This window comes from Macaca nemestrina, chromosome 5, assembly GCF_043159975.1.
Source record: "Macaca nemestrina isolate mMacNem1 chromosome 5, mMacNem.hap1, whole genome shotgun sequence".
In the NCBI taxonomy this organism is placed as follows: Eukaryota; Metazoa; Chordata; class Mammalia; order Primates; family Cercopithecidae; genus Macaca; species Macaca nemestrina.
Window position 1 is genome coordinate 136,490,651 of NC_092129.1, and position 24,153 is coordinate 136,514,803.

Below are 24,153 nucleotides of genomic sequence, written 5' to 3' on the forward strand. Positions count from 1 at the left end.
GGACTATCTCTGCAGCAGCCAATAGGAGCCAGGAGGCAGGGCGCGGGGGAGCGGCGCGGTCAGGCGCTCCGCTCCAGAGTTGAGTGCAGGTGAGCTCCTGCGCGTTCCGGGGGCGCCGTTTCCTCGAGTTACCTTCCCGCCGTTAACCGCGGCGCGCCAGAGGTGGTCTCCTCCAGGCCCTCCCTCCCATTGCCCCAAATTAATGCTGACTGAACGGATCGGTGCGAGGGTGAGTCCACGGGTGTGGGTGGCTTCCCTCCCGGGGACCCACACGGCTCCTCTGGGCCCCTAAAGCAACGCCCCCTCCTTGCCACTGCACATCTGAGAAGCCCAGGCCTCGGTGGGCGGGATGACTGGGAATTGGGAACATACCCTACGCCGCGACCCTTCTGGGTGGCTAGGATGGAATCCTGGTGGAGAAGATGGACCCCCTGCCCTTGACTTCTTTTTTTTTTTTTTTTTTGACGCGGAGTCTTGCTCTGTGCCCCAGGCTGGAGTGCAGTGGCGCGATCTCGGCTCACTGCAAGCTCCGCTCCCCCGGGTTCACGCCATTCTCCTGCCTCAGCCTCCCGAGTAGCTGGGACTACAGGCGCCCGCCACCTCGCCCGGCTAATTTTCTTGTATTTTTAGTAGAGACGGGGTTTCACCGTGTTCGCCAGGATGGTCTCGATCTCCTGACCTCATGATCCGCCCGTCTCGGCCTCCCAAAGTGCTGGGATTACAGGCTTGAGCCACCGCGCCCGGCCTCCTGCCCTTGACTTCTATCGGAGCTACACAAACCTACTCCTTCTGCACTTTCCCTCTTCCCTTTAATTGGTGCCCCTTCCTTCTTGATCTCCAAGTCTTGTTTGTGGAGGAAGGGTTGGAGGGGAGAAAGAACTGGAAAGTACTCAAGGAAATCTGGAGCCAGATCCAGGGATTCCACTATTTTGTGCAGCATTTTGTGCACGAAGAAGAAAAAAAAAATCTGATTTTCATTCCCCACCCCCACGTATTTATTTCTCTGTGTCATGGATGTGATGTTGAGTCTTCTTGCCAGACATTCCTAAGCTTTAGACAACACTTAATCTTTGCTTACTTTCGTTGGTCCCAAGAAAGCAATTTTCTCCTGCTTACACATTTGCCGAATTAATTTGCTAAGATAGATGAAAATCAGGTGTTCCATGTAGTTTATTTTCTCTGTTTTTAGCTTTAAATTACATTTAGTTGATACTAGCCTTCCTTGTTTTAAAAAGGTGGGAGAGAAAATTAGGGGGAGAAAGGACAGAGAGCAACTACCGTCCATAGCCAGATAGGTGAGTAAATATATTTGCAGTAACCTATTTGCTATTCCCTGCTGCAACTATTTTTAATGTTCCTTCCAGAATCAGAGAGAGTATTGCCATCTAAGAAATCGTTTTTAAATATAACATTTGAGCCATCATCTTGAGAGCAATACCTAAAACAATTTCAGTTTATGAAATGTCTAAGTATGGTGAAAGCACAGTTTAAAACCAGCAAAACAATTTATTGCCCTCAGCCAATACCCACAATGTACATATACCTTGTACTCCTGAAAGCAAAGCAAGCATGCCAAGTAGTTTTTATTTACCTGCAGCTATAATACAGCAAGGCGAAACAGGATATATTTTTGAAGTTTAAAATTGTCTTCAGGCCGGCTGCCGTGGCTCATGCTTGTAATCACAGCGCTTTGGGAGGCCGAGGTCGGTGAATCACGTGAGGTCAGGAGTTTGAGACCAGGCTGGCCAACATGGCGAAACCCTTTCTACTAAAAATACAAAAATTAGCCAGGTGTGGTGGCGGGCGCCTGCAGTCCCAGCTATTCGGGAGGCTGAGGCAGGAGAGTTGCTTGAACTCGGGAGGCGGAAGTTGCAGTAAGCTGAGATCGTGCCACTGCACTCCAGCTTGGGCAACAGAGTGAGACTCCCTCTCAAACAAACAAAAGTCTTCAGCTTAAGAAGATATCAAAAGCCAGTTTCAAGAGATTTATTTGTACAAGTATGGTTTGATCTAACTTTTGCTGGATTTATGAATACCTTCATGCAGGACTGGACAGAAAAAGGAGAGAACAAAAGATCCTTGCTGGATGAAAACTGACAAAATGTATATATCTATTGTTTATCCATACAGCATCTTATTAGCTTTCTCCAATAGAATGAAAGTATTTTAGAAATATACACAGATTAGGGGAAAAGTCCAACAACCTTGATTCAGAGATTTAAACCAGGGAAGTGCTTTTACTACACATATTAATGATGAGATTAAATTTTGACAAATTTTAACATTAGGAAAGTCAGCAACAAATTTCAGAATTGTATTTCTGTTAATATTTAGTTTAGAATATAATTATTTAGTTTAAAGAAGGCTATGATTTGATTATTAATAAATGAATGCAGATTACTTTTCAATAAATATATCTGGATGTCACAAATGTCATTTCATTTCAAGAAACCAAATACATCTATATTCCTCTCTCTTTAGTAATACTTCTTTCATCTGTGATGAACCAAACATAGGGGTTGAAAATAGAAGTGTGCATATACATATATATACACAATATATATATATGCACCATTATTTTATTTGCTAATGATACTTCATGGTTGCTAGGTTGCCATAGTTGTTCTAGCCATAATGTTAAGTATGTTCACAGGTATTTGACTATAAAAAAGTTTCTGACCAGAAGTCAGAAATCTGGATCAAACTGAAAATGTTTCTAAAAAGTTTTATGTAAATGATGTCGTATTTTAAAATGCTGTTGAAGAGCTCACTTAAATAATTCTTTTAAGGGATATTTAGATAAATTATCAGAAGGGAAAAAGTTGTTTAAATGCAATTAAACTTATTAGCTTTATTATTCATTTAGCCCCAGGTCTCTTGTCTAATATGGAGTTCTGTGACATAATTCTTCCAGGCTGTGATTTATGATATAACTAGGATTGCTAAACACTGTTACTCTGAGTTTGGGGTAAAGTATACAAAACAAAATTATTGCCATTAATTTCTATGTGTTTATTCTACAGATTATTTTACACTGAACTGATCAAGTACTTTGAAAATGACTTCGAAATTTCTCTTGGTGTCCTTCATACTTGCTGCACTGAGCCTTTTAACCACCTTTTCTCACCAACCAGACCAGCAAAATGTTCTACTAGTTTCTTTTGATGGATTCCGTTGGGATTACTTATATAAAGTTCCAACGCCCCATTTTCATTATGTTATGAAATATGGTGTTCACGTGAAGCAAGTTACTAATGTTTTTATTACAAAAACCTACCCTAACCATTATACTTTGGTAACTGGCCTCTTTGCAGAGAATCATGGGATTGTTGCAAATGATATGTTTGATCCTATTCAGAACAAATCTTTCTCCTTGGATCACATGAATATTTATGATTCCAAGTTTTGGGAAGAAGCGACACCAATATGGATCACAAATCAGAGGGCAGGACATACTAGTGGTGCAGCCATGTGGCCCGGAACAGATGTAGAAATACATAAGTGCTTTCCTACTCATTACATGCCTTACAATGAGTCAGTTTCATTTGAAGATAGAGTTGCCAAAATTATCGAATGGTTTACATCAGAAGAGCCCATAAATCTTGGTCTTCTCTATTGGGAAGACCCTGATGACATGGGCCACCATTTGGGACCTGACAGTCCGCTCATGGGGCCTGTCATTTCAGATATTGACAACAAGTTAGGATATCTCATACAAATGCTAAAAAAGGCAAAGTTGTGGGACACTCTGAACCTAATCATCACAAGTGATCACGGAATGACGCAGTGCTCTGAGGAAAGGTTAATAGAACTTGACCAGTACCTGGATAAAGACCACTATACCCTGATTGATCAATCACCAGTAGCAGCCATCTTGCCAAAAGAAGGTAAGGCTGACTGAATGGTGAGCTGAAGCTAGATGTGCATTTGCCCAGTGTGATCAAATGAATAGGGGATTTCTGTTGCTGCGCCTTTAAAGTAGACTTGCCTGTGTCATGGTAATATTCTGGGATTTAATCCTCAAGACTCTGAAAAGACAAAATCTCTTTTCTCAAAGCCTAATTTTTTTTCCTTTTTCCTAGAATACTGAAATTGATGCGCTCTATATATGTATGGCAGTAGGTTTTAACCATTTTGGAATCACAGAATATGATGAAAGCTATAGCCTCCCTTCTCAGAAAAATTGAGATGGAGAGATACATACAAAACTTGAATACATGTACAGTTATTTCATAGAAGCCCCAAAGCCTTTTATAGACTCCTAACTTGGACCTGCTTAACAAGGAAGCTGTGGAGGATAAGAAGGAGGAAGAGCTTTGATCAATCTGAGGTTTATTTTCCTTATAAGTGTGGAAAGTGATAACAATATCTTAAACTTTTTACAAACCTCTCCTGGAATCCTCATACCAAACCTGTCACCTCAGCATTGTCTCCATTTTAAAGACAAGTAAATGACAGGTAAATGACCTCAAAAGGTTTAATATCCCGAGGTCACAAAATAAGTGACAACATGACTCAGGCATGCTCTTTGACATATTTTATCACCTTGTAGTGTTGGTCTTAGGCATCAAATGAGAGAGCAGATTTTGAAAAGCTATAATATCTCACAAATGAGAATTCCATCCCTCAGAGGGGAATTAGGAGAATCGTATGAAACAGCGAATGTTAAACTATGTGTGTGTTTTACACACACAGTTTTCAGCAAACAGCCCTTTTTTTGTTGTTTAAGAAAATTAGCTAGGAGTGGTTGATCACGCCTATAATCTCAGCACTTTGGGAGGCCGAGGCAGTAGGGTCACTTGAGGCCAGGAGTTCGAGGCCAGCGTGGGCAACATAGCAAGACCCTGTTGCTAAAAAAAAAAAAAAAAAAAAAAAAATAGCCTGGCGTGGTGGCACATGCCTGCATCCCAGGCTGAGGTGGAAGGATTGCTTGAGCCCAGGAGTTCCAGGTTACAGTGAGCTATGATCGTATCACTGCACTCCAGCTTGGGCGACACGGAGACCCAGTCGAATGAAAAAAAGAGAGTCAGGGGGGAAGAGAGAGAGAGGGAGGGAAGAGAAGGGGACGAAAGAGAGAGAAAAGGAGAGAGGGAGGGAGGGAGGAAGGGAAGGGGAAGGGGGGAAAATTATGTTAACCCTTCAATTTCCTTTATAAAATTGGAATGTCCTCTTGTGGTGGTGTGGAAGGTAAGGATGAAACCTCAGCAATGGATTTGAAAGGCAGGAGAAGGATGAAAGACAATGCCCAGGTAACTGCATTTGTAGTTATAGGGAGTACTTTGGCAACACCTCCAGTGTTTTTGGATGTTTCCATTTTACAAACTGCTTTCCACCTCCAGTCTCTTTTCCCAGCCCTCACTCACCGCTCACCATGTTTTCTTGTCTGGAGATTCTTTGTGTCTGCACTTACAACTACCAGAACCTAGCTATTTTTGTTTGGGTATTGCAGTACCCTAGATATTTTACATAGTGTCACTAATTAATATATGTGTATATCGAAGTCTTTAGAGGTTCCTGGTTCTATGAAATGCCCTTCCTTAATTCTATAAGGTGAACTTAGAAGATTATTTCTTAGTTTCCCCTCCCAAAATTGTTTTCCCTAAGGAGGAAAAGAATTTTTTCTTTTGTTCAGCTCTGTGGCTTTTCACCTCTGTAGCAAGTCCGTTGCCCATGGTTGGTTGGTTGATTGTAGCTATGAGTATTTTGTTCTGAGTGCCTCTCCTCCCTTCTCTTTAGGTAAATTTGATGAAGTCTATGAAGCACTAACTCATGCTCATCCTAACCTTACTGTTTACAAGAAAGAAGAGATTCCAGAAAGGTGGCATTACAAATACAACAATCGAATTCAACCAATCATAGCAGTGGCTGACGAAGGGTGGCACATTTTACAGAATAAGTCAGATGACTTTCTGTGTGAGTATGTTATAGTATTTCTTTCCATTCTGCATCGCTTTTTGCTAAAATACAACAGTTTTAATACATAATACAGCAGTTTGTTGATTGGTATTTTTACTCTCTGTTACTTGAATGTTAAGGAACTACAGTGTTTTAGTACTTACCTAGAAATGCTGTTTTTAGACATTGGTCCTTCATTTATAAAAGATATATACAAAATGTCCCTTAGGTAGAATTGGGTTTCTATCATGTTTATTGATTAAAAGAAAAGCAGGTGCCTGACAATGGCATTTGTAGTGTGTTCGTGACTCATAGTGGCAGATGTGTACAGATACATGGTTTCTGGTTCTTAAAACAGTTGTTACATACAGACAATGGTCCATAACCCAGTGTTCAGATTTTTATGTCTTGTGCAGGTAGCTCTTATATTAGAGGGATTGCTCATAAAAGGACTGCTATCTTTGGCAAGATTTGTATTTTAAAGTTAATATAAATTCAAAGGGCCCTCTAGAAATGGTTTGCAGAACTACAGTTACACAATAGATTGGTCACCTCTATTTTTGATAGAAAACCTTAATAATACTCCAATTTATATTACATTATGTTTAATGATTCATAATTAATTAAAGATTGACCACTGCATACCTAATGCCAGAATAGTTAAACCCTAATGCCCCAAAGCAGTGGTTCTCAAAGTGTGTTCCATGGCCCAGCAGCATCCACATCAGCTGAGAGCTTGTTAGAAATGCAAATTATTGGGCCCAACACAGACCTGCTGAATCTGAAACTGTGAGGCCCTGGTGAAACACACAAAAGTTTGAGAACCATTGCCCTTAGGCATTCATTATTAAATACCATCTACTTGATCAAGCATTTATGATCAGGGCTACCACTACAAAACAAAGTCCCTATTCATAGGAAAGATTTTACATAAGTCACAATGACTTAATTTTAAGTCTGAATTTCTAATAAGAAGTGCGATATGAGGTAATTATCTTTGCCTTCATGAGTGAGAGTCTAGATCCCAACTTCTCATAGAAATGAATGCAGCAATCATCCAATTACAAAGTATATAATGATATATTCCCAATGTGACTATTAATTAATGGAATAGCACAGTACCCTGTCAGATAATTACTAGTGATTCAAAAGTTCAGTGTTACTTTTACTTAAATAAACCTAAAAGAATCATGCCATCTAGAATGACTTCTTTAGATACATTTTGCCTGGTAGATTTCAAATTACTTTGAAATGACTAGGGGTCAGTTTATGACTTTTAGAAAAACTGATTTAGGATTTTTTTGAGGGGGACAGGGGCAGGGAGTGTTACTATTGCATAGTACCCTGTAGCACGTATGGGTATTAGAGATGGATTTACTAGTCATTCTCCTTGCCACCTTTAAGATAAAGCCTGTCAGTTTTCTTTGGGTGCCATCTTAGCAGTAGCTCCTTCGCCTTGCACCTTGATACCATGCTAGGCACACATGCCTTTGACATCCAGCTATTATCAATTTCATATCCATTTTATGTCATTTGATACATATGTCAGAAGACTCCCAAGTTTTTACCTTATGTGTAGCCACTCTAAAAGCACATAATGCTAAGTTGGATCCTGATTAGAGGCATCAAAATCAAGAGTTTCCTACTCTCCTCCACTCTGACCTTTGTTTTTTAGTAATAGATTATAGCTGTTAAGTACAGGTTTGATTTTTATGGTTTCTTTTGTTTTTTTTTTTAATGTATTGTATCTCCCCTTTTGTTGTGTTCACTGTGAGTTTATTGGCTTCAGAGTAAGACTAAGAGCACCTTTATCTCTTATCTTTAGAACAATCATTGGAACACAGTAGGTACCCAATAAGTATTTGCTGAATATTACTTTGCCACCAGTTAAAACAGAACAAAACTCTAATTTTTCCCTAACTTGGCTCTGCTTTGTTCTTTACCCTTCTTCCCCTGCTGTTTAAGTCACTGTTGGCCTGTGAGAAAGATTCACAACCATTTGACTCTTCATTTCCTGAAGAGAATTGTGATGTGAACAACAGCAGAGATTGTTTGTCAAAGATTATTTTATGTTTACAGTCAAACTAGATAAGATGTGCATTTAAGTTCAGAACTTGACCATACAACAATTATGTCCATTTTAATGCATAGCCAGCTAACTTTTTCACGTATTTTCTCTTTACAGTAGGCAACCACGGTTATGATAATGCGTTAGCAGAAATGCATCCAATATTTTTAGCCCATGGTCCTGCCTTCAGAAAGAATTTCTCAAAAGAAGCCATGAACTCCACAGATTTGTACCCACTACTATGCCACCTCCTTAATATCACCGCCATGCCACACAATGGATCATTCTGGAATGTCCAGGATCTGCTCAATTCAGCAATACCAAGGGCAGTCCCTTATACACAGAGTACTATACTCCTCCCTGGTAGTGTCAAACCAGCAGAATATGACCAAGAGCAGTCATACCCTTATTTCATAGGGGTCTCTCTTGGCAGCATTATAGTGATTGTATTTTTTATAATTTTCATTAAACATTTAATTCACAGTCAAATACCTGCCTTACAAGATATGCATGGTGAAATAGCTCAACCATTATTACAAGCCTAATGTTACTCTGAAGTGGATTTGCATATTGAAGTGGAGATTTCATAATTATGTCAGTGTTTAAAGGTTTCAAATTCTGGGAAACCAGTTCCAGACATTTGCAGAAACCATTAAGCAGTTACATTTTTAGGTACACACACACACACACACACACACACACACAGAGAGAGAGAGAGAGAGAGAGAGAGAGAGAGATACCAAAATACTTACACCTGCAAAGGAATAAAGATGTAAGAGTATGTCTCCATTGTTCACTGTAGCAAAGGGACAGATAAGATCCTGCTTTATTTGGACTTGGCACATATAACGTATATATTTAGTAACTTTGTACTATGTAAAGTACCTTATATACTGCACTTTAAATTTCTCTCCAGATGGGTACTTTAATTTGAAATGCACTTTATGGACAGTTATGTCTTATAACTTGATTGAAAATGACAACTTTTTGCACCCATGTCACAGAATACTTGTTACTCATTGTTCAAACTGAATGAAATTTCTAATAATCCCAAATAATGAATGTAGAAATCTATCTCCATAAATTGAGAGAAGAAGAAAGTGATAAGTATTGAAAATTAAATGTGATAACCTTTGAACCTTGAATTTTGGAGATGTATTCCCAACAGCAGAATGCAACTATGGGCATTTCTTGTCATATTTCTTTCCAAAGAACATGATTTGCATTTATTTTTCCCCAAAAGAGAGTCAAGTACTGACAGATTCATTCTAACTATATTGTTTCTGTCATAAAATTATTGTGATTTCCTGATGAGTCATATTACTGTGATTTTCATAATAATGAAGACACCATGAATATACATTTTTTCTATATAGTTCAGCAATGGTCTGAATAGAAGTGACCAGGCACCATCTCAGCAATGTTTTCTCTTGTTTGTAATTATTTCCTCCTTTGAAAATTAAATCACTATTAATTACATTAAAAATCAAATTGGATAAAACAATGTTTGTTTTCTTTCTGGTAGCACATGATAACAGCACAAGCATCTTTTAGATTTGAACATTTGAAGATTCAAAGTTGCAAAAGAGCACAAGCTGTATTAGGTAAAATATTGGCCACTCAATCCTTGAAAAGAACTGTGTGGAGCCTGGAAAAAAAAATAGGACCACATGTGAGATGTTTACAAGACACTCAGAACAGTGGTAAAGTGTGCATACTAGAAAAAGGCAGCAAAATAACTCTTTGTGGTAACAGGTATCAAAACATGGGAGCCGAGATGATATAGCCCTATTTCAAGAAATATGTGAATACCCACCTACCGGGTGCTCAGTGGAATCAAAGCTGAATCCAAGTTCACAAATAGACTTCTACTTCCAAGGTAGTACTTTTGACCTGCCTGGTCATCTCAGTCTTTTTCATTCCAACAACCTAAGGCTGAGCTTTAGATTTCTAAGCAATCAAGAAGTTTGGGAGAGGCATGGTATTACATGTGGCTTCTTAGAGGAAAGAGGAAGCCCTGAAAAGAAAGGCTTTCTTTGAAGAAAATAGCACTTTACAGACACTTGGATAGTATTGTGATTTCATATATATATATGCACCAACTGGCTAATGAGTAGGTAAAACTGTATAACTATTCCAGAAAGAAAGGACAAATTGGATGTGAAGAACTGAAGTAACATGGTTAAAAATTTAACCAAATTTAAGTGCTTCCTAAAAGTTGGTGAATGTCTTATTTTTTAAAATGATAATACCAGTAAGGAATGTTGGCACATAATTCCCATTTCATTATAAAACCTCTTAATAGAATAGAATCAAATAACTGGAAATGGCCTACGGATTAAAAAGCTAGGAAATTATATGGTAGGTAGCAAACTCCCCAGAAGTATGGACTCTGGATTAGACATCTCAGAATACATGAGCACTCATGTTGGCTTGCTTTTTAGCTGTGAACTTACCCTGTATTATTGAAATGTCAGCAAAATGACTGGAAGGTGAAATTGGTCCATTTTAAAGCATTACTATTATGCTGTCTGTCCGTTTAAATTAATAATTGCGTTAAATTCATTTTAGAAGGTGCTATTACATTAGTAAATTCACATATGAATATTTGATTATCAGATGGTTTATTTACAGATACTTATTTTCCTATAAAATAGGAGAGTTTACCTGAAGGAAAATAAAACTTTAAACTTTTCTGGGAAAATCACATCACTTATCATTGACATCTTTTTGTTGTTGTTTTGTTTTACCTGCATGTCTTCATGGTCAAGCTTTGCATGCAGTGAACTCAAAATCAGTACATGGAAATAAAAGACTAGCTAATCTTACTAATTGTAAGAATTTTAGAAAGGTCAGAGGAATGGAGCTTCTCCTGTGCCCCCTTTTTTTTTTCAACATCGTCCTATATCAACCATTTTGTAAAGTTTATTAATCATCTGGATTTTTTAAAATTCAGTTTGTATTTTACAATGTCTTCTCCATCACCTGCAGTTTAAGTTTAAATTGCTTTTCAAAATGCCCTGTGACCTTGTAAGTATCCTATTATTAGTCTTAGTTTCTTACAAGCACCTATTATTTCTAGAAAATCTAATGAAAGACCCCAGCTCTTCTAGTTCTCACATTTTTTTTTTTGTTTTTCATTAGTAGAAAAACATAACTTGATAATCATAGAGTTGGGAAAGCTCTAAGGGATCATTCAATCCTTGATTTAACAAAAGCTCCTGCAAAGTTGTGAAATTTGCACGACATATTAGTGCCAGAGCTGGAGGAAGGACCCAGGTTCCGTGACTGAGTTTATACTCAAAGTCAAGCTGCCATCTAGGTTGGTTTACTTCCGGTTCATCCTAAGGTAGCCCCTTGAGATCCTACCCCTAGCAGGAGGTGGTTAACCGATGTTCCCACCCTTGGCAGGCTCTCTAGTCCAACTTTTTACGTTCAGCTACACAAGGCTTATAGATTTCTTCCAGATTGGCCAATGCCCAAGGGCAATGCCCCAGGACAAAATGTCCTGAATGCTACACTCTTTTAGGATTTCAGTCTTCTTTGAATGTCAGCCTGGTAATTCCTCATAACCTTGTGGGCAATTTGATTCTTTTTAAAAAGACGTTTTAAAATATATTTTGACTTCTAATCAGGACAGGATAGCGTGGTCCTGCTTTTCCTTGTTCCTCCACACTAAGCATAATTATAGAGCCTGGAAATGGTGCAAGAGACTCTGAAGGTTGGTAATAAGGCTGCGAGCTGATTAGGGAACCGGGGGCTGGAAAAACAGCACAGCGGCAGGGCTTCACGTGCTTCCCACCTAACGGAAGGAGGCCACACAGAGCCGGCATTTCTTAACCCCCGCCTACCAAGACAGCAGCCCAGGGAGGTTTATTCCTCCCCTAGGTCAAAGAATCTCTGGTAACATCAGGGTAACCCGTGTCATCAGCAAGGGGAATTACCATAACCCTCCAACGAGGAATATTGATTGGGAGTCCCATTAAAGAGCAGCCAAGAGGAGCATTATCCTTCCCACCACTGAAACACTCTTCCACTGAGAGACATAGAGGTGGACAAAAAATCTGCAAAAGAGACCAAGCTACAGCAGACAATCTGGGGAACCTCTTTGTTCCCATGGCCTGAGACTCTCCTGCTCTACCCAGAGACTTTGCAACGGGCAAGGCGCACCAATAAAGGAATCCCACTACACCATTCCCCTACCAAGAGATACCTGACAGCTGGCCCGGGGAAAACCCTTCTGCTTTCCTCAGGCAAGACCAGCAGAGACAAGTGGGAATTCCAGGAGCACCACAATCCAAGCAGACCGTAATCCAATAGCACCCCAAAGGCTGTGAAAATTAAGCTGCCATTGGAATCACAGCCCACAAAAGTAGGACAAGATCTACATGCTAAACCTAAACAGTGTGACTTTCTGCTAAAATAAAAAATGTAAAGAGAACTCATCATCTTATTACGTAATATATAAGATATCCAGGATACAACTGAAAATTACCTGCTATACCTAAAACCAAGAAAATCACAATTACAATGAGAAAAAAACAATTGACACCAGCACCAAAATGATTCATATGTTGGGAAAACTGATAGGACTGAAAGGAAAAACAGATAAATCCCAATTTAATTGGGATTCAACACCCTCCTCTCAATAACTTCTAGAATATCTAGACAGAGAATCAGAAAGAATATAGAAGATCTCTACAACACAATCAACAACAGGATCTAGTAACATACAGAGAGTACTCGATCAAACAACAGCATAACTGACAAGAATACACACCAGGGTAAACATTTTTCTCAAGCACTTATAAAATATTCACCACCATAGGTCCATTCGCCATATCCTGGGTCATAAAACAAACCTCAACAAATTTAAAAGAATTGAAATCATACCAGTTGTGTTTTCTGACCACATGGGAGTCAAACTTGAAATCAACAACTGAAAGACAACAGGAAAATCTCTAAACCCATGGAAACTAAACAACACATTTAAAAATAGTCCCTGGGTCAAAAGGAAAGTCTCAAAGGAAAAATTTAAAACTACGTAGAATTTAATGAAAATGAGGCCGGGCGCGGTGGCTCAAGCCTGTAATCCCAGCACTTTGGGAGGCCGAGACGGGCGGATCACGAGGTCAGGAGATCGAGACCATCCTGGCGAACACGGTGAAACCCCGTCTCTACTAAAAAATACAAAAAACTAGCCGGGCGAGGCGGCGGGCGCCTGTAGTCCCAGCTACTCGGGAGGCTGAGGCAGGAGAATGGCATAAACCCGGGGGGCGGAGCTTGCAGTGAGCTGAGATCCGGCCACTGCACTCCAGCCTGGGCGACAGAGCCAGACTCCGTCTCAAAAAAAAAAAAAAAAAAAAAGAATTTAATGAAAATGAAAACATAATATATAATATCAAAATATAAGGGATGAATCTAAAGCAGTACTGAGAGGGAAGTTTATAGCACTAACGGCTTACATAAAATGAGGAAAAGTCTTAAATCAACAACCTTAGTTCATACCTCAGGGGACTAGAAAAGAAGAGCAAGTTAAAGAAAGCAAAGGAAGAAAATAGTAAAGATAACTATAGAAACCAATGAAATTGAAATTAGAAAAACAGTAGAGAAAATTAATAAAAATCTACTACTTTAAAAAAATTAGTAACATTGATAAACCTATAGCAAGACTGACAAAAATAAAAACAGCCAAAATCACAATATCAGAAATGAAATAGAGGCTATCCATGCTGATATTAAAAAGGTAATAGAGAACTATTAGGAACAAGTTTACCTCATAAATCAACAACTTAAATTAAAAATGTAATACCATTACATTCACTCCGAAGAAAATAAAATACTTAGATATAAACTTAACAAAATGGGTTCAGGATCCTGAAAATTACCAAATACTGACAAAATAAATCAAAGAAGCCTTCAAATCAAAGAAATTTTCAATAAATAAAGAGACATACCGTGTGCAAAAGTTGGAAGACCACATAGTAAAAGGACCAACTCCCCAAATGTACCAACTTGGATGGATCTCCAGGGAATTATGCTGTGTGGAAAAACCAATGCTAAAGAGTTACATACTGTAAAATTCCATTTACATACTATTTTTTAAATGACAAAATTTGAAATGGAAGGTGATTATAAAATGGCAACACAAGAGATTCTTATGGTATTGGGACTATTTATTATATTAGCTGTGGTTGCCATAACAAAATACCAAATATGGGGTGGCTTCAACAACAGACATTTATTTCTCACAGTTCCAGGAGGCTGGATAGTCCAAGATTAAGGTTCCAGCAGATTTGTTTCCTGGTGAGGGCTCTCTTATTGGCTTGCAGACAGCTGCCTTCTCTTTGTACCTTTACATGGCCCCATGGGCATTAACTCCCTATATTTCTTGAAAAGTGCATGCACAAGTGCCAAGTGTGATCTCAGAAGCACTCAACGCTTTAGTGTTTAGGCCAGTCATGTCTGAACTGAAGAAAGAGGCTAAGCATTGTCAGGTTGCATCTGTGGGAAGCTAGTCAAAGCCAAAACACAACTGGAGCAAGAGTATATTGACTGCATTTGAGGGTATACAAGAGAAGTCTAATACACCCACACAGGTATGGATTCTTGATTTTAACAAAGGTAATTAATTCTGTTTATCTAGTTTTAAATCCTTGTGTCAATACCATACTCTCTTATTACATTTTTAGAATTATTCTTGACACCGGACGGAGTATGTCCTACCATTTTATTTTTTTCAAAATTGTCTTGGCTCTTCACACTTCTACATAAATTTTAGAGTCGGCTTCCACAGTTCCATAAAAAAAAAACAAATAAAACCCTGCTGAAATTGCTTGGATGCAACGATCAATTTGGGAAGAATTGCCATCTTTACAATGTTTAACCTTCCAACCTATAAACATTATATAGCCCTCTGTTTATTTTGGTCTCCCTTAACTCCTTTATAATTTTCTGTGCAAAGATTCTGCATGTATTTCGTTAGACTTATTCCCAAATATTCCATGCTTATTGATAGCAATGTAGATAATATGAGTTTAAAATTTTCCTTTTCTAATTGTTTTCTGCTAAGATATAGAAATACACTTGATTTTTGTATATTGACCTGATATCCAGCCATTTTTTAACCTCAGAGTTTATCTGTAGATTATTAGATTTCTTGTGTATACTATCATGCATTTGTGAATATGAGTTTCATTTTCCAATACTTATTTCTTTTGTTTCCTTATTGCACTTGCTAGGACCTGTAGTACAATGTTAAATATAAGTGGTGAGAGTGGACATCCTTGCCCTGGTCCTGATCTCAGGAGAGAAACATTTGATATTTCATCATTCAGTATATGAGCTTTGGCTTTGTTTTGTTTTGTTTTTATAGATGTCATTCCTCAGCTGGAGAAAGTTTCCTTCTATTCCAAATTTAATCAGTTTGTTCAACTAATAAATAAGGGTTGAATTTTGCCAAGTGCTTTTGCACGTTCATTGACTTGATAATGTGTTCTTTTTTCTATTAATATACAGCATAACATTGATTGATTTTCAGTGATCAAAATGATTCTGTGCCCTGTAGTGAACTCCACTTATTCATGTGCATTATCCTTTTGAATTACCACTGAATTCAATTAGATAATATTTAGTTAAGTATTATTGTTCATAAGAATACTGGTCTTTTAATATATTTTTTTCATGTTGTCGTACCAGTGTTACACTGGCCTTATAACAAGAATGTGTTAGCTGGGCGTGGTGGCTCCAGCCCCTAATCCCAGCACTTTGGCAGGTCGAGGTGGGCTGATCACGAGGTCAAGAGATGGAGACCATCCTGGCCAACATGGTGAAACACCATCTCTACTAAAAATACAAAAATTAGCTGGGCAATGTGGTACGTGCCTGTAGTCCCAGCTACTCAGGAGGCTGAGGCAGGAGAATTGCTTGAACCCAGGAAGTGGAGGTTGCAGTGAGCCGAGATCCACCACTACACTCCAGCCTGGGCGACAGAGCGAGACTCCATCTCATAAATAAATAAATAAAACGTATTCCTTCTTCTTGTATTTTCCATAAGAATTTATGTAAAACTGGCATCATTTATTTCATCAAATGTGTGATGAACTAATCAGTGAAACCACCTGGACTTGAAGTTTTCTTCATAGGAATGTTTTCGATAAATTAATGTCTGTGATAGATATAAAGCTATTCAAAATTTTTATTTAGTTTTGTATTTGTTGCGTAAGTTGCATTTTTTCAGTGAATTTATCCATTTTTATTTAAATTGTCAAATCCATTGGCATAATATTCTGTATTTTTTTTTTGATATATGTAGGATCTGCAGTGATGGCCCTTCTGTTATCACTGATATTGCTAGTTTCTGCTACCTCCCTTTTTCTTTAGGCAGTGTTACCAATTTTACTAGTATGTTTTTAAAAAATAAATTTTCAATTTATTTTTCTCTTTACTATTTCTTTAATTTGGATCTTATTTTTATTATATCCTTCTTCCCACTCACTTTGGATTATTTCCTCCTTTTACTGTTTTCCTAAAGCAAAGGCTGTAATCATTGATTCTGAACCTTTCAGCCTCTCTTAAGATAGGCATTCGAAGCTGCAAATTTCCCTCTAACTAATGCTTTAGTTGCGTACTGTAGATGTTGGTGCTACATATTCATGATCACTCATTTCCAAATATTTTATTTGCCTTATTTTTATTTTTCTCGTAAGTTATTTAAAAGTGTATTGTTTAATTTCCAAATATTTAAGGACTTTCTAAATTGTATTGACTCTCATTCCACTGTGGTCAGAAAATATACCTTGTAAAATTGCAATTCTTTGTGATTATTTACTGAGACTTGTTTTCTGGTCCTGTGTATGGCCTAACTTGGTAATTCTTCAATGCGTACTTACAAAAAGAATATCTTTTGCAGTTTGGAGCTGTAATCTCTAAATCTCATTTAAGTCAAGGTGGTTGATAAAATCACTCAAGTCTTCTATATCTTTATCGTCTTTTTTTCTTGGTGTGGTTGTTGTATCAATGACTTAGAGAGGAGTGCTAAATTCTTCAATTATGTTTATGAATTATTTCTTTACTTCCATCAGTTTTTGATTAATGTGTTTTTAAGCTGTTTTTAGGTATGAACACTTTTAGAACTGTCATACTTTCCTTTCATATTGGTGCTTGTACATTAATGAAATCTCCCTATCTCTGAAAATTACTGTCTTGAAGACTCTTTGTCTGATATTAATATGTATATGTGTACTATAGCTTTTTTATGGCTAGTTTCTGTATGATTTTGCTGTGTCTGCACCCAAATCTCATCTTGAATTGTAGTTCCCACAATTCCCACGTGTTGTGGAAAGGACCTGGTGGGAGGTAATTGAATCAAGGAGGCAATTACCTCCATAGTGTTCTCATGATAGTGAGTTCTCATGAGATCTGATGGTTTTATAAGGGGCTTCCCCCCCTTTCCTCTGCACTTCCCTCCTTGCTGCGACCATGTGAAGAGGACATATTTTCTTCCCCTTCCGCCACGATTGTAAGTTTCCTGAGGCCTCCTCAGTCTTGTGGAACTGTGAGTCAATTAGACCTCTTTCCTTTATAAATTACCCAGTCGCAGGTATGTCTTTATTAGCAGAGTGAGAATGGACTAATACAGTTTCCATGGCACGTTATTTTCTATCCTTTTTTAAAATTCAATTTGTGTCTTTGTACTTAAAGTGATTCTCTTGTAGACTACATGTAGTTGGATATTGCTTTTTCATCTAATTTGATAATCTCTGCCTTTTCACTGGAATGTTCAGTCTATTTACATCTAACTACTGATATGGTTGAATTCTCATTTTTGAAAAATGTTTCTCTCATTCAAGATTGGTCCATAGTTTTTTTGTGTGTGCTATTTTGTTAAGTTTGATATCAGTTTTATTCACCTTAAAAATAATATATTTCATTTTCTAAAATATTAGTTTTTTGAGGCAAATATAAACGATATCCAAGCCTGATAGAGTCACTAAAAAAAGGATTATTGTCTTTGAGGTCTGATACTTTTTGTACACTATAACTGTCTCAACCTTTTCCTAAATACAGAAACTGGTATGTTTTTGTTTTCTTTTCCTCTACTGGAGTCAGTTTTATCCAACAATATTTTTTCCTAGGAAATTATTCATTTATATTTTCAAATTTATTTGTGCCAAATAGTGCAGATGCATGACTTTAATAGATACATTCACATCTGTGCCTTCTCTCCTTCAACCACCCCCTCCTAGTCTCTTTTGATTAGGTTAGCTTCTCAGCCCTTCAGCAGCCTCTTCTACAATTCACAGATGCCATTTAGGGACTCATGTTTATGGGGACTTTTTCCCTTCTAAATCCTAACCTCTTCATTCTTCACTTTCTTGGAAATTCCTCAACGCATAAACACAGTCTTTTATTTGTCCAGATTTTCTAGTCCTCAGTAAGAGCATTGGTTTGAATTACACAGTCTAGCAGTACTTGATACAGTACCCAACATGTCTTTTTAAGATTACGAAAAAAAGGGGGAGGGAGAATCTTCACAGAAATTTTGAGTGTAAAAAACATACTCTCCTCAGTGGATATTTCAAACATTTTGTAAATCCATAGTACTCTGTCTAACCTATAGAAGCCCCTTTATAAAATGGTTATTTGTATAGTGAAATTTTCTATACTTGTTTTGGGGTTAATTTCTATTGCTCCTTTCCACCACCCCACCTACGAAAGTGAGATAGAGCATGGTTGATATGAATGTAATGCTGATTAAATTAACAGCAAATTGTATCTTTAACACAAAAGGAAAGTCTAGACTGGAGACATGTCTATAAATCATCATCATGGAGCTGTCAGTAGAAGAGCTCACTAGGTTGTGTATTGACAGTGGAAATGACATTTCAGAGGCCAAAGGAATAAAAAAAGACTTGTGGACACACAGAAAGCCTGCACAGCAGTTTGGCTTACTCTTTGGATATAGACTCTGCTTTTACCTCCCAGGTAATTTTGACCATGGGACAGGAGTCAGAGGATCTAGTCATTTCAACATATACACATACTTATACATTAGAATACAGAACTATATATACACACATATGTGTGCCTATATAGTATATACACACACACATATATACACACTTACACATATACTTACATACACACATACACATATATGTTGTGATCAGCATGTCTATTACAGGACTCCAAAGCCCAATTGGATCATTTAGATTCTCACATATTCTTTCAAGCAATGGTTGTGAATGTGTGTGGGAGTACACTACTGGAGTGGATGGAGAAGGATGTAAATAATAACCAAACATAGGCACTAAGGAGGCTGGGAGTTGGGGAAAGAGGCAAAGTTAGCATCTGAACCTCAGGAAGCACAGGGTCTGGAAAATGATTCTGGATACAAGGCTCTCAGCAGCAAGAGTTAACCCATGAGTACACATAGGTAATTTGTTGGTATAAATAACATTTTACCACTTTTGAAATAATTCTCTTTCAGAGTAAAAAAAAGTGCCATTTATTCTTTTCTTTTCCTACAATTCTTAGCAGTGTTCTCTTAATACAAAAATAGGAAATGAATTAATCACTGCTCTAATAGAGGGAACTTTCTTGAATCCATATGCAATTGGACAAGTCATTAAATACCTATGGCTATGTACAAAACAAAGTTTAAATATTAGACTGCTTCCCCCATCATCCCCGCTATTTTATAATCGGTTTTTTTTCAAATCTCTTCTCTTCTACCGTAAGCCAATAAATTACAGCTCTGGAGGCTCTGTAAAACTTATCTTGGCTTTCTTTCCAATGATGTCCTTGTGCTGGATTGTATATTTATACACTGTTTTAAAATTTTTGTTAAAGAGTTTAAAAAATCCTAATATCTATTTGGGCTTCTATATTACTAAGTCATGTCAACATCTAGCACAGTAAGTATATTTTGCAAGAAGGTAACAAATGTAAAAATCACCAGTGGCACTGAACTTTATATTTAATAATTACAGTCAGAATGTTTTGGTAGATTTTATTCACACAAATTTTTAAAATCATGAACAAAGTCATTAATTCTGAATTCAAGTAAGTCAAAAATATTTTAATTTAAATTAAGGCACTACATAACACATTTCTTTAAAGCACACTCATGTTATTTTATTTACACACTATTTTAAGAATTGACAATAAATACACATTTTCCATCTCCTCCTTGTCCTTCATTTATAACTTTACGTGTTAACAAGGAAGTAAAACCCTCCAAATAAAAGGAATTAAATGCAATCATCCATAAAGCTTATCAGATACGGGCCCAAGGAGGAGACACCCAAGAACAATGTAAAAACATTTTAATCCTTTAATGTTCCAAGAATTCTATAAATTCTTAAGCCAAACCTTAATGGAATAATAATACAAAACCTATAGATAAACATTGAAAGTTTTTTTCTATTGCTATTTACCAGAAGAACTGCATATAAATAACAGCAGCAGAACTGTCCTATGTTATACATGAATATACCTATTCTGAATTTACTGACTGAATTAAAAACACTTAATCAAAACCTTTCCCATTACCTTGGGGTATTGTTTCCTGGAGCCAAATACTTTCTACCACCCAGAAAATAGAGCAGTATATTAGTTATTTAACAAAATACACACCAAAACCTTAATGTAAAAGGCTAGTTTTACTGTAGGATTTTCTCAGTGTACTAAAGGAGTCAATGGCTTTAACAGTGATAATTTTTTTAAAGATACAAATGAATCAACACATAGTTGAATATATATGTTTTATTAAATAAATACTATTCTTCTTGTTCCATCAACATATACTTTTTAAATTTTTGCTTAATTTACAAGTCAATATTTTGAGAATGTAAGGAAAGACAAATATGTAAATATCTTGTTGAAAGGGTTAAGATACTGACAGGACATCCCTTCGTATTCCATCCTATATAAAATCCACTCATGAGTTGGATGCCAAGTATAGATTTCTGAAACTGATAACCACCAATCACGCTAATGCAATCATTAAAACTCACACCATTGCAAGGACCAAGTATAAAATATTCTGCTACTATTTTAGATACTTCAAAAACATCTACTTCTTTAAATGAAAAGCTTTAAATGTGTCAATGCTATTCGCTTTTTAACGGAAATTAAAGTAGAACTTTTCTATTATTCTGTTTAGATCAACTATTAATATTAACCTTTAGGATTACTGTTTTATGTGAAAAAATTGGAAATTTTTTAAAGCAAAATTAGTACTATTGGTTTTTATTTCATTTATTTTACTGTTCTTAATACAGTCAATTTATGACCAACAGCATGGATTATTTATATAGGGTTTGAAAATGCCTCTCAACAACCCCAAATACAACAGGCAGCAAATACCGGGCTCAAGAAATTAGCAGTGACTCAATAGGATGCATTGTATGTTTGATGACTGGCACCACTGTTCTTCTTTACCATCATAGATAATCAACATTTAACTGGGCTGCATATTTATTACATTCTTATATTTGTAAAACAGTTACCAAGTTTATTTTATATTGTCAAAACTTTACAGATCATACTATTAACTGCTTATCTCATGTACTGATGAATGGTTCTTGAGCCCAATTCTTCCCCTATTAAATATAATCTAGTCTGTCACAACCTAGTTTCTTCATATTAATTTTGATTACTAGAAGGTACCAGCTAGCAAAAGCAGGATGACAGTTCTTCACAATAAACCCTTGGCTCTGAACAAACGTTAAACAGAGGGATTATTTCTGTGATGCAAAGACTGGAGAAAAAAGTGGAGGTAGCACTAAGGCTATTCTGCCACTTAACATATGAATGGTGTGAAAGACCAAAGATACTAAATTCTGTTTAAAATTTCTTAACTATTCTATAGCCTAAAATGTAAGGTATAGTCCCAAAGATAAATATAAAAATCTCCATTCCTCATTCTGTCCCAGTCAAATTGAGATTTGTATTTGGGTCATAAATTTTTCTGCAGCATTTGGATACCTCAGGTTACAACAAACATGAGAGAGTTAAAAGATAAAAGTTAATGAAATTAAGTTATGATTTTAACTTGTGAGTTAGGAGAAAGTAAACAAATATGAAGTGCAAAAATAACCTTTCCTGAGATCTGTGTGTTTCAGGAATGTGGAAGCCTGGCCACAGTCCATCTCTGACCTCCTTCTATAGTAAGTCACATAATGTCCACACAACTACACACAAACACACTTGCACAGGCATGCACAAACAACTAAGTAATTTACATAAAGGCATTAAGCACAGATAGAGAGAAAAGCACTTGTCTCTCTTTTCTTCTGAATTTCTTATTAACAACAATCTTCAAAAGATATAACCTTTAAGACTAACAGCTTAAGATGTAATGGTGACAACTCAGGCTTTTATCAAATGGTCTCAGTTGTTTTTTTTAAATAGGTTTCCTTAAAATATTTCTTCATTTGCTATATCTTTTCTGTCTGCTCCAACTTTATTAACCAACACAGAGCATTTCCTACCTCAAGAGGGTACTTGAAATACAAACTACTTAAAGGTAAATATAAAAATATAGGAAACTTTTCCTCCCTAATATACAAAATTCACAAATTGCATAAATATTTCTATTGTTTTCTTTACAAATATATAAATTTATTAGAAAAACATGCCTACTAAATTTTGGTATATTTTCATTTAAAGATGTATCACATCTTCATTGCAAAATAAAAGCAGAGGAAGTATTTTTCTCAAGCCATTTTTAGTATTTCTAGTTAGGGTTGATGTTACCTAATGATTTCCTACCAGAAGATGTGACCTAATGATTTACTAACATTGTTACTATGGTCAGGGTTATCTTATTAGCAAATAAACCAAAACAAAACACAAGGAAAACAAAAGAATGATTTTAACATGCTTAGTCTAAGTTCTTTGTCTTTCAAAGTATTCTTTTTCATAGTTACAACACTATTCTTTGGGTGTATTCTTAGTTTTGTGATTAATCAAAGACACTTTGTATAAGCCCTAACACTTGTCACCCAATTAAAGGATCATCATCATCTTCTTGTAGCTGAAGTCGAGAAAATGGACGAGGTACAGAAAGTCTATTCTGCATGATTATTATGAGGCATGTTAGCGTGGTTAACACCAAGAGTGAACCGACAACAATTGCGATGGCTTCTGGCAGATTGATGCACCACTGGTCAACTAACAAGCACTTAGTATGACCAAAAGTCCCATTATTGGGATGTGGTTTTAATCCCAGGATGTGGCACATCATTGGATAAATATCCACAATGTTAATTGTGCTATGCTTGTAGCCTTTGTGAAATGCAGGTCCGTGGGCAGCTAGAAATGGATGCATACTAGGCAAAGAATTATCATAACCATGGTCACCTACTGAAAAAGAACAAAACAACATCAGTAAATAAGATCAGACTTTTTAGGAAAAAATAACTTGTTTCTAGTATATACACATTCAATTCTTTCAGAAAGGGACCAGAAATAAAAATTTCTATTTCTTCAACTCAGCTATGTTCCCTATTTCCCTCTCTCTTTCTCAAATACACACACACAAACACACACACATGCCCCTTTTCCCAATTGGTCATACCCTCAGACTTTACCACCACTTCTCAACCTGACGTACTTATCTTTCAGCCCTAGTACCACTTACTTCACCTGGCAATCTCAGCACTGTTTGCAAAAGCTCACTGCAAACAGTACTAGTTATAAAGACAGTGGTCAGGCTGAGGGTTCTGTGTAACTGGGAAGAGCAGAATGAGTAATGCCAGAAAATGGAGAAAAAGAAAATCTGCAGCCTAACCTATCTCAATTGTTAGAGGAAGGATCTTGCATTGAATGTGTTGTCTAACCTGGTGACTCCATCCCAGTAAAAGTTAGACTTAAAGAAAAGCGTATGATAGTCCCTAATACAACTCCAATAATAAATTTCCAATTTTTAGCTTTAACAAATGTTGCCATTTAATGCACACCAGCTGTATTTAATGAGCTCCCACTTTCATATTACATACAGGTGACTGAGTGATAAATATATTGATATTTGTTATATTATTCTTTGGTGGTATGTTTGAAATATTTCATCATAAAAATAAAAAATATGACGAAAAGCAGAATATACAGAAAGATTTCAATATTAAAACACACACACACACACACACACACATATATATATATAAGAAAAAAGATTGGATGGG

At 36.8% G+C, this 24,153-nt stretch overlaps 2 protein-coding genes across 7 annotated transcripts in view; one reads left to right on the plus strand and one right to left on the minus strand.

Moving 5' to 3' along the window:
• On the plus strand, positions 1–21,463 carry LOC105489519 (ectonucleotide pyrophosphatase/phosphodiesterase family member 5). Of its 3 annotated transcripts, XM_011754348.2 has the most exons (5): positions 96–229; positions 1,236–1,295; positions 3,024–3,887; positions 5,737–5,913; positions 8,081–21,463. In XM_011754348.2, the coding sequence occupies exons 3-5, from the start codon at positions 3,059–3,061 to the stop codon at positions 8,506–8,508; spliced, it is 1,434 nt and encodes a 477-aa protein (XP_011752650.1). In that variant the 5' UTR covers positions 96–229; positions 1,236–1,295; positions 3,024–3,058; the 3' UTR covers positions 8,509–21,463. The 3 variants fall into 3 exon arrangements, with proteins under 3 accessions (XP_011752651.1, XP_011752650.1, XP_011752649.1); XM_011754349.2 differs by lacking the exons at positions 96–229; positions 1,236–1,295 and adding an exon at positions 1–89; XM_011754347.2 differs by lacking the exon at positions 1,236–1,295.
• The window catches only part of LOC105489521 (ectonucleotide pyrophosphatase/phosphodiesterase 4), a 14,468-nt gene continuing 10,275 nt past the window's right edge, over positions 19,961–24,153 (minus strand). For 2 of the 4 annotated variants that reach the window (XM_011754352.3, XM_011754351.3), the window contains exon 4: positions 21,607–23,335. In XM_011754352.3, the coding sequence (XP_011752654.2) occupies positions 22,971–23,335 (365 nt within the window). In that variant the 3' untranslated portion in view covers positions 21,607–22,970. Of the gene's footprint in view, positions 23,336–24,153 lie in introns of all 4 variants that reach the window. The other 2 variants (XM_011754350.2, XM_024795275.2) reach the window with 2 other exon arrangements.